Source organism: Drosophila subpulchrella, unplaced genomic scaffold, assembly GCF_014743375.2.
Source record: "Drosophila subpulchrella strain 33 F10 #4 breed RU33 unplaced genomic scaffold, RU_Dsub_v1.1 Primary Assembly Seq24, whole genome shotgun sequence".
In the NCBI taxonomy this organism is placed as follows: Eukaryota; Metazoa; Arthropoda; class Insecta; order Diptera; family Drosophilidae; genus Drosophila; species Drosophila subpulchrella.
In genome coordinates this window covers 1,298,087-1,308,465 of record NW_023665550.1, presented here as the reverse complement: position 1 = coordinate 1,308,465, position 10,379 = coordinate 1,298,087, and the positions used below count along the sequence as shown (strand labels likewise).

Genomic DNA, 10,379 nt, shown 5'->3' with positions numbered 1-10,379 from the left:
AACGATTATTGCATTGCTATTAGTAAATTGATCAAGGATCCATTCTGACAAACGTAGTGAAAGTTGAAAAGGGACTGTTGTAGACCGACAGTGACGCCACGAGTACTTTCACAAGTTAGAACCGTTGGACCCTTTTAAGTATTTATAACACCTTCCTCGCATACGATTCTTAGACCATATCCATTATGTAAGTCACAATTTCGATAGGTGGATACGCCTTCAAACGTCATTTTCTTTAAGCCCAGTACTCAGATCGGCTTAAAATTTTACAAGTAGAAAAATTTTATTCTTTTTAGTGCGACTGAAGATCTCAAAGTTCAACCGCAATACATGAAGCAGGTCTTACTTGTTGACAATAGGAGCAATTTAAAAAAGACTAGTCTGGTGGTGCACAAAGAAATTGAATTAAAAATAAATTGAGTGTTTAAAGCTTCCTTGTCGTCTCACGGATGCTTCGCCATCTCCGCACTATCTGCAGTCCAGCTCCGATTCCCAATATGAAAACATGGGTCTTGAGGGAGTGGGAGCCGAACACGGAACACGGGCTTGTTTCGCTGGTACTACAAGAAGTCGCCCAGCATCCTGGTAATGGCTCCTCCTTTTTTCCTCCGCCCTATAAAAGCCAGCGAGTCCTTCATCGCTGCCAAGTAGCTGGTGGTGGTGCAACCTTAGGGTCAAGTCCCACAGTACTGGGCAACATCATGGATTAGGGGTCCGTTTATGTCTTCAGTAGTCGTTTTTGGGTATTTCCTTCCATTTTCATTTTTTTGTTTTCACACTGCTACTGCGTGAACACACCGAAAGTTTAAATATCTTGTTCTTTGCCGGCGGCTAACGGTGTTCATCGGAACTCATTATCGAAATCTAGTATTGTTATGGTATATCCTCAGCTCATTTGAGTACCGCAGTGAAAAAGGACCCGAACAAAAGCGTTAGCCGCCTATTTGCATCTCGCTTTTTCCTATGGTTAGTTCGCGGTTTTCGTCGGTGCAACAGCTGCCAGGTCTTGCCAAGCGGGACATAAGCTAAAGCTTGTTCTTTTCCTCAAAAAAAAGCACAGCAATATTTATTTTCAAGATGAGATCAATTGCTGGGTTCCGAGCAGTTGGAAGGCTCCTTGGGCCTGCACCAACAACAATTTCTTTATAACGGTCCCATTGTAGGTAAAATGAATTCCCTTCACAAAAAAATAAGGAAACGCCAAGTGCAAAAGTAACCTAAGCTCATAATAAAACGGAATTTAAACCCTGAAATACTGAATGCATTTGCGTGTGCGGTCTCATATATCGCTGAAGGAAGTTGTAGCGACTATTTTCCCATCTCTTCCTAGCACACGTATTTTTTTATGGGAGAAAAAGTCAATGACGCGGAAACCTCCTCTGTGTGAATAGGCTGTTATTCAAAGCTGCTGCCAAGTCAATGGAAATAGTTGATAACGCGTTCGATAGATCTTCCCATAGAAATCTGAGCAGTTTCCTGTCTAAATTGGAACTCAGCTGTTCAATGTTTTGGTTTGGCCGCGAACTAGTTCGCTCACGCTGACTCACGGCGAGCTAGCATTTGGTGAGTGACGAAGCGCCGCGAATCGAAATCTGCTGTTTGCTAAAGAAAAACGTGCTTAATGTTAAAGTTGCTATTTGCCAATCGACTGACTCGTATGGTCGCTTTTATGATGTACCTGTGCCGCTGAAGTGCGTTCAGCAACACAACGATCGGGTTGCGTGTGCCCTGCAACGTTGATCGACACATGCGCTCTATAAAAGAGCCCATTTTCGCAAATGATATTTTGACAACAATAAGAGGCGGCAGTGCCTTAAAATCCTTCACATTGCCTTAAAAATCGCGGAGAAGACGTTTACATTGCAGATTTTTAAAAGTATAACCCGTATGTTTGACTTCGAGTGTTGAGTGAACGCCGAAGATGCGCAAAAACGTCAATTAATGTGTGCAACAACGGCACGGCGCAAATAACGTGGGGCCTGTAGGTGCGATTGAAGCGCAAGAAAAAGAAAAATCAATAGGTATAAAAAGGCAGTTCGCTGGTGACCATGTATCGATATACGGTCCAAGCCCAGATCCAAAGCAAAATCACCGCCAGCAGGAGCCAGCCAATAGTCGGCGCTATTAATAAACACAACTTATACCGCTATATCGGGGCGGCTGCTGCGTCGCCTACGCAGATGATGCGTTGCAAACGCCAAGTTGCGTAATATCCGCAAGCAAGTGTGCAAATCCGAATTCGCGAAAAAAACAAGCTGACTCGTAATTCGCCGCTAAAGCGTTAGAACAAAGTTCGTGGTTGGAGTCTCCTCTCTAGCGTTCGTGTGTGTGACGGTGTCCGAGTGCCTGTGTGTGCGCTTACCCCGGTGTAAGTGTAAGTTCTGTGCAACAACAACAATATGGCCGCCGCAACAGATGGCTCTGGGTCCGCCAGGGCGGCCGCAGCAGCGGCGACGACGTCGCCGCGAACAGCATCCAACGGCTGCGGTCTGACCGGCAAACCGCCCGGATCCCCTGGCTCGTCGGCGGCTGCGGCGGAACCGGGCTCTGCGGCAACCTCCTCCGCCGGACTGCCCGCCTCCGTCTCGCACTTCTACTACAAGCATGGCCTCTTCCTGTCCAGCTACCCCACGTGCGCCTCCAGCATCGCCTTCATGGCGATTCTGCTTTCGTGGTGAGTGCCGAATGTGCGGACTTGGAAAGATTGTATTGCCCCATGGGCGGCTGTAATTTTAGATAGATGTTTTAAAAGTTAACTCATTTGCGAGATCTATGCAGTGTCCTAAAAAATGTATGCAGGCCTGTCCCAGTTTTCACTCGGAAGTCAATTCGTTAGGATTGACACAATAAAATGTCCCGTGGGTTGTGGAATTTTCGCAGGGAAATTCCCTTGTGGTGTGAGATAAAACAGCTGCCTCCAGCGATAGACTTCCAACCTTTCGATACTGCAATCGCATTCCCTTGCAACTATTTTCCCAGTTTGAATTCAGTTGATGCCGTTACGTACAGTATATGCCAGTGGTTTGCAGGAGAGAGGTGCGGCCCTATCCCATGGAAAGTGATTTGATACACAGTGCAAGACCAGAAATGTAACCGAATTTTGTACTCCACGTACGGAAAGTAATCATCGAAGTTAACTAAAACACTTTTGTATTTCTCTGGCTTAGCTCGCGTTCTGATCAAGAAATCACTTTTCATTCGCGAATCACCAGTGACAGGTCATTAGTCACGCGTGAAGCACGCGTAACAGTCCTCTTCAGTTCTGGAGTCGTCTCCGGGTGACATGTCAGAAGGCAAAAGGCCGCTGTCGACGTCAGCAGAAAAGCCGGCGCAACGTAGAAACTGTCGACGAAAACGGTCGAGCAAGAAGGAGAGGCAGATATTCGTAGATTCGCCTTTCTTTGTCTTATAATCTGCCTGCACTTGGCGTTCGCACAGACAATTTTCGGCCGGTCCGTTATTTTTTTTGGGTCCATCAGGTTATGTTCAGCTAGCAACCAAAATTTGGATGGAAAATTTTTTGTTAGTTATAGAAATGTAGTCCATTAATATTTATGTAAATACTAAAAATAATTTTATATTGACATCTTTATAAAATCTGTATTGAGTTTTTAATCAAGGATTATAAATTGTATAGGCGGATATGTTTCGCCTAAGAAAGGGTATAGGTGCAGTGGCACTCGCCAACAGCAAAGATAAAACAACAGAAATCAAGTAAAGTGGTGAGGACTTGACGCATTCTTTTTGAGTTTTCGCAAGGGGAGTAGGCAAATTAATTTATGCGTAGCGAAATCAAATAGTTATACCCGTTACTCGTGGAGTAAGCGGGTATACTAGATTCGTCGGAAAGTATGTAACAGGCAGAAGGAAGCGTTTCCGACCCCATAAAGTATATATATTCTTGATCAGGATCACTAGCCGAGTCGATCTAGCCATGTCCGTCTGTCCGTATGAACGCTGAGATCTCGGAAACTATAAAAGCTACAATACTGGGATTAGGCATGCAGATTCCTGAGATTCTTGCGCAGCCCAATGGTGTCGTAAATGTGGTATTTCCTACGTCGTATACTAAAGTCATACTATACGGCGAAATGAAAAAAAGTAGAACCCTCTGCACACAGCCGCTTAAAATCGCGCTTGCATTTTAAGCGGATTCCTGTTCACATAGAGAATCGCTGAAGCAAACAGCTGATCGGGATAACCAACCCGTATCCGCAGGGGGAGAAAGTACAAATTTAAGTATTTACAACACCTTCCTCGAATACTGTTCTTTGACCATATCCATTTTAAGCAAATATTTTGGGAGGTGGGTGTGCCTTCAAATGGCTTTTTCTTTAGATAAATAGTGTACGTTTTGGTGCATCCTATGCCAGGACTGGCCAAGGAAAAAAACTGTAGGTTGGTCCTTGGGTACATATATAATCCTTAAAAATACATTGTTATTATTAAGAGGATACTTGTGAAATGGTAAGGAATACATATTATCGAAGGTTTTAATACTAATGTAATCCTTTGCAATCCAACTTCAAACGCCTAAAAATGGTCATCAAATCGTTATACATTAATTTCATTACTTGGTATATATACTGGACTATCCTGAATTATAACATATTTTATTCTATATAATTATATTATTTTATTTAAATTATAAGCTAAGTGGTAATTACACTTATAACGCATTCCTTTAAAAACTATATCATCCGACATTTTACAGTTGAAGAAATAAATATAATAGACAGTTATGATATTTTTAAAATATGTCTCTTGCGTTATGTCTAAAGATTTGGAAAACTCATTGTGAAATGAAACCATTTTCGTGAAGCTACTGAAAGGGTTTTGTGTTTTCTCTCAAAGCGCATACACCATAAATTGCGAAGAGAACACATTTCCTAATCGCTGTCGCGTAATGCACCAATAAATTAAGCTTATTGTACTGTACAGTTTTGTATACATTGTTTGATGTTTCTTAATTAATAATTGTAATTGACTTAAATCTCCTTCAGAAAATTTATAATTGCAATAACGATGTAAAAACTAACCAATGCTTGTTGTTTACAGGTATAAAATCTCCCAAAATAAAACTTAAAAATTTACAAAACACATTGATTCACTGGCGGCAATGCTCAAGTTAAAATCAAGCCTATGATATTCCCATTCACCACAAATATTTCCAATTCCTATTTCTCCAATATGGAAAAGAGATTTTCCACTATTTATGATACTTAAAGAAATAACATCATCTTTAATTAACGATTGTAGTACCTTGCATAATACGTATTGGCAAACGCTATCAAATACATCATGCATCGAGAGCCATATTATCGGTAACATTGAAGCCAGGTAAACCTTCAAATACGCAACTATACTTAATTCTTGTTCCTTAAAATAATTCAATTGTAAATCGGATTTATAATTTTCTTGGTTTCTTAAGGCTTTGGTTGATTGTTCTGCATCAAATTGCATATCAGAATGATATCTAGTTCAAGCTCTACAGTATTTAAAGGCATTGAATGACTGCATGTAGCCTAAAACGCTATTGAGACCTAAATTGTCACCTACAATCAAGCCTAACACAAAATGGACCATGCGTTTTTTACCTCTAGTATCTATTGCTATAGCTTCTTGTAACTCTTTAAACATTTCTAGTAATGAAAAAATGAATTCATAGCCAAGATATTTAATAAATTTGGCTGCTTGAAGGCATTAAGGTTAAATATATTTTAATTTGGATAGTAAGTATTGTGAAAAACTAGTATAAACACTATATACGGAAGTTTTTTGGCTTCCTAGAGGATTGTTGATTTAAAAATCATCTAGATAAACGGTATAATCAATTTGGACCAAAGCTCTTAAACATTATTTTTAAACAACTCTCCACTAGCAAAGTAATTTCTGGTTTTCGTTTTGAAGTGTTTTTCGAATTTTTTCAAAGTTGGGTTTAAAAGTTTAGAGACTTCAAATGTCAATTTAAAAATAAATAAAATATTGGCCCGTACTCCCTTTGTCAGCAATTATTGTTAGAAAAAATTTTGAATAAAATTTAAATCTTTATTAATTTTATTTTTGTTTTATGTTTTTTTAATTGCAGTGGATGCTTGTTTTTTATTAAATTTGGATAGTATTGGAAATATTTATGGTTATTAAATCAAGATCAGGCATTTTATTTTGATTTATGTGGTCAGAGGTATCTTGTTCTAACATACACACCTGATCATATTAATAGGTACACACATCAACTCTGACTTAAAGGTAACAAAATAAAGATTTATTCATTGTTTCAAACTTAATATTTGTTCTCATTGGTTCTTAAACTATTTGTTTTTAATAAAATAAACTTAACTTTAACATAGGATAATAATATAACATAAAAGAGATCATTTTGTGTTTCAGATACGTTTTCAGAGTGATCATAATAATAGGTACATTTCATGTATTGGTAAGAAAAAAAATTTTAATTTCCATTTTGTATTATTTTTTTAGGTAAATTAGTATTTCCTTACTTAGTATCCAGTGTATCCACCTCTATTTTTGGCCACTACTGCTATTCTTTTTGGCATACTTTTAAAAAGAGCCTGGCAGGTCTCTACTGGTGTCTCATACCACACTTTTTGGACACCTTCCCATAATTTTGGTTTATTTGAAAATGAATGCTTCGCCAATTTTTTTTTTAAGTCTCCCCACAAGTTTTCAATGGGGTTAAGGTCGGGGGATTGGCTTGGCCACTTCAGAACGTCAACTTTTTGGTCCTCGAAAAATTTAGATAACAGCCTTGATGTGTGTTTTGGATCATTATCTTGCTGAAATACCCAACGTAATGGCATATTTTCCTCAGCATACGGTACCATAACTGTTTCCAATATGGATTTGTACTCTTCAGCATTCATTTTGTTCGTAGTCTGATAAATTGGACCTACGCCGTACCATTATATTGCCACCTCCATGTTTGACTGTTTTTTTGTAAACCGTGGAAGGAATTCCTTTCCGTTAGGGCGTCGAACATTCCTTCCACATTCATTTCCAAACAAATTAATCTTGGTTTCATCGCTCAATAATATGTTTCTCCATTTTTTCTCCCCGGTGCATCCTACCCAGTCTTTGTGGTCCCTTGCAAAAGTTTGCCTCATGGTGATATTTTTTTTGCGCATAAGTGGGACTTTTCTGGCAATTCTTCCTGGTAGGTTGGCATCTTGTAGTCGTCTTCGGATAGTTGAAGCACTAACTGAATTCCCAATTTCGGCTGCAATAGCCTTCGATGACTTAAATGGGTCCTTTTTGTTCAAAGTTACTATGTAGTGGTCAAGGGTTTTTGTTGTTTTTAGTGGCCTTCCACGGGTTTCCTGTCTTGGTTTTCTTTCTAATGCATTTTTCACAAAATTATTAGTCGTTTAGTGCTGGCAAACATAAAACCAGACTTTTTTGAGCTTCGAGTATGGTAGGAAATATTTCTGTCAAAGGCCACTTATCGATAAAGAGCGGCGTTGAGGGCAATAGGTTTGTTTTGGATCTATTTTAACAAGAAAATCCCAATCAGCAAAGCAGAGCGTTGAAGGACTCGATGGAGACAATGAAGCCTGGAGCCCACGTTTTTTGTAGCACTTCCTTTTGTACCGGAAAACCACTTCCCAGCAGCGTTATTTCTATTCTTCATTGGAATGTAATAAAAGTCCTCTGAAGTAAACAGTAAAAATATCTTATATTTCCTTTTCAAGTTATTGTTATAAGTAACGTTAAGAATTACCTTCAGTTGACTTTCAGATGAATATGAAATAATTGGTTAATTTGCAAATCTTTAAGTACTTTCTGGGAGAAAAGTACTTCTTTTATAATATTGTCAGTCGAGCCATATCTATGAAAGTCTGCTAATTTCTTATTTTAACTATAGTGCTCAATAATTGAATTCGTTTTTGAAGTTTCTTGTAATAATAAGACTTTGTCCTAAAGCCGATTAAAATTAATTACATACTCCGTAAAAATGATTAGCATTTTACCTTATTCTAGGGACGTATTTTAAGTTGAATTATACTCTGGATCTGTTTTAGCGGTGCTAGACGGGTTTTAGCGTTATGGGCGTTAGAGTGGGCGTGGCACCCTGCTGAAGTGGCACAAAAATGCGCTGCGCAAAAAGCTCAAGAATCTACATGCCAAATACCAACTTTCTAGCTTTTATAGTTTTCGATATCTCAGTGTTCATACGGACGGACAGACAGGCGGACATGGCTAGATCGACTCGGTTAGTGATCCTGATCAAGAATACATATTTTTTATAAGGTCGGAAACGCTTCCTTATACTTGTTGCATACTTTCCGACGAATCTAGTATACCCTTATGAACCCTTATACTCTACGAGTAACGAGTATAAAAATGGAGAACGGATTGTTAGTAAATCATGAACAATTTTCTTGACTTTTTTAGTTCATTGTTTTCTGGGTGTAACATTACATTATAAGTAAATTCAAATGACGTATTTGGCGTATGGGAGGTCACCTCATGAAATCGCCCTGATGATTTCAGGTGGGATAAAAACTAATATTAATATTTTATTTGTATACATTTATTTTATAATTTATGTTGCGGTACTTTATTTTGTTGGTTTTTTAAACTTATTTTTAATGTATTAGATCACTACTTTACGCGCATTCTGTTTCGTTTTGCTTTTCTAAGGCCTAGTATTCAACCTAACATAAAGTCGTCCAAAAACCAAAAAATTCATATAAAAAAAAGTTACATTTTTGTGACGTTTTATTCATATACAATTTTTGGTTTTGGACGACTTTTTGTTAAATTGAATACTAGGCCTAATCAAGAAAGGGGATATTGGAAACACCGAGTTCCGACTCTGCGAGCGTCAATTAATGGCAAAGAATACTAAATTATATTGGGTTGGCAAGAAAGTCATGTCGTTTTTTTTCAATATTTTCAAAGATGATTTATTTATATCAGGACTTATAATTAATCAATTATGTATTGGCCGTTTTGTTCGACCACTAATGACCATCTCTCGGGCAGCTGCATAATTCCGCGCTCGAAGAACTTTTGGTCTTTTCCAGCAAAGAATCGAGACAAGTGGTTTTCGACAGCCTCATCTGAATCAAAGTTTTTACCATTCAAAGAGTTTTGAAGAGAGCGAAACAAATGGTAATCTGAAGGTGCTAAGTCCGGACTATAAGGTGGATGTGGTAGCACTTCCCAATTCAGCTCCGTTAATTTTTGCCGAGTGACCAAAGATGTGTGGGGCCTAGCGTTGTCATGGTGAAAGACTATACCCTTGCGATTAGCTAGTGCCGGCTCCTTTTCTTTAATTTTTTCCGCCAAATTGGATAGCTGGCGACAGTACACATCTGAATTGATGGTTTCATTCCGTCCCAGCAGCTCAAAGTGCACTACACCCTTCCAATTCCACCAAACAGACAGCATAACTTTCCTCTGATGGATATCGGCCTTTGATGTGGCTTGGGCTGGCTCATCTTTCTTGCTCCATGATCTTTTTCGTTGGACATTATTGTAAACAACCCACTTTTCGTCGCCAGTAATGATCCGCTTCAAAAAAGGATCGTTTTTAATCCGTTGCAGCAGAGAATAGCAGATGTTGATACGCTTAGTTAGGTGAATTTCCTTTAAGTTATGCGGAACCCAAACATCGAGCTTGCTTACGTAGCCAAGTTTCTTCAAATGGTTTTCAACCGTTGTATGCGACACACTGAGCTTCTCTGACATCTCCCGCGTTGAATAGCGCCGGTTTTCATCCAGCAAAGCCTGAATTTGTTCGTCAAAAACGGCCGATGGTCGACCAGAACGTGGGGCGTCTTTAACTCCAAAATCTCCAAGCCTGAATTTGGCAAACCAGCGCTGACATTGGCGATCACTCATGGCATCTTTACCATACACTTCGCACAATTTTTCGCGAGCTTCGACCGCTTTTTTTCCTTTTCGGAAGTAAAAAAGCAAAATATGCCGAAAATGCTCACTTTGGTCCTCCATGTTTAATTTGCTATAGCTTCCACAAATGTTATCGAATAATTACCAAATTTTCGTCGATAGTACCTAAGACAATAAGCTTTAAAACGATACTAAAAAGTGTGACCCTGGTGCTCGATTAGTCGTAAATAAATTAGATTAAAAACGATTACTAAAAAAAACGACATGACTTTCTTGCCCACCCAATATAATAAAATATAGAGGGAGATCTACGAATATCTGCTTCTCTTTCTAGCTTTTGTCGGTAGTCTTCGACGCTGCGCCGACTTCTCTGCTGACGTCGACAGCGGCAGAGTGGTTTACCCTGCTGAAATGTCACCCAGAGCTAACTTCAGAAATAAAGGTATAATACCGAGTTAAAATTTGAACACCAATTTTATTTACAATGGCCATATCTTGTACCT

At 39.0% G+C, this 10,379-nt stretch overlaps 1 protein-coding gene across 1 annotated transcript in view; it reads left to right on the top strand.

The window, feature by feature from the left end:
• The first annotated feature begins 1,533 nt into the window (after nt 1–1,533).
• The window catches only part of LOC119559437 (sterol regulatory element-binding protein cleavage-activating protein), a 45,799-nt gene continuing 36,953 nt past the window's right edge, over nt 1,534–10,379 (top strand). The window contains exon 1 of the mRNA XM_037872536.1: nt 1,534–2,674. Within this exon, the coding sequence (XP_037728464.1) occupies nt 2,400–2,674 (275 nt within the window). The 5' untranslated portion in view covers nt 1,534–2,399. The remainder of the gene's footprint in view (nt 2,675–10,379) is intronic.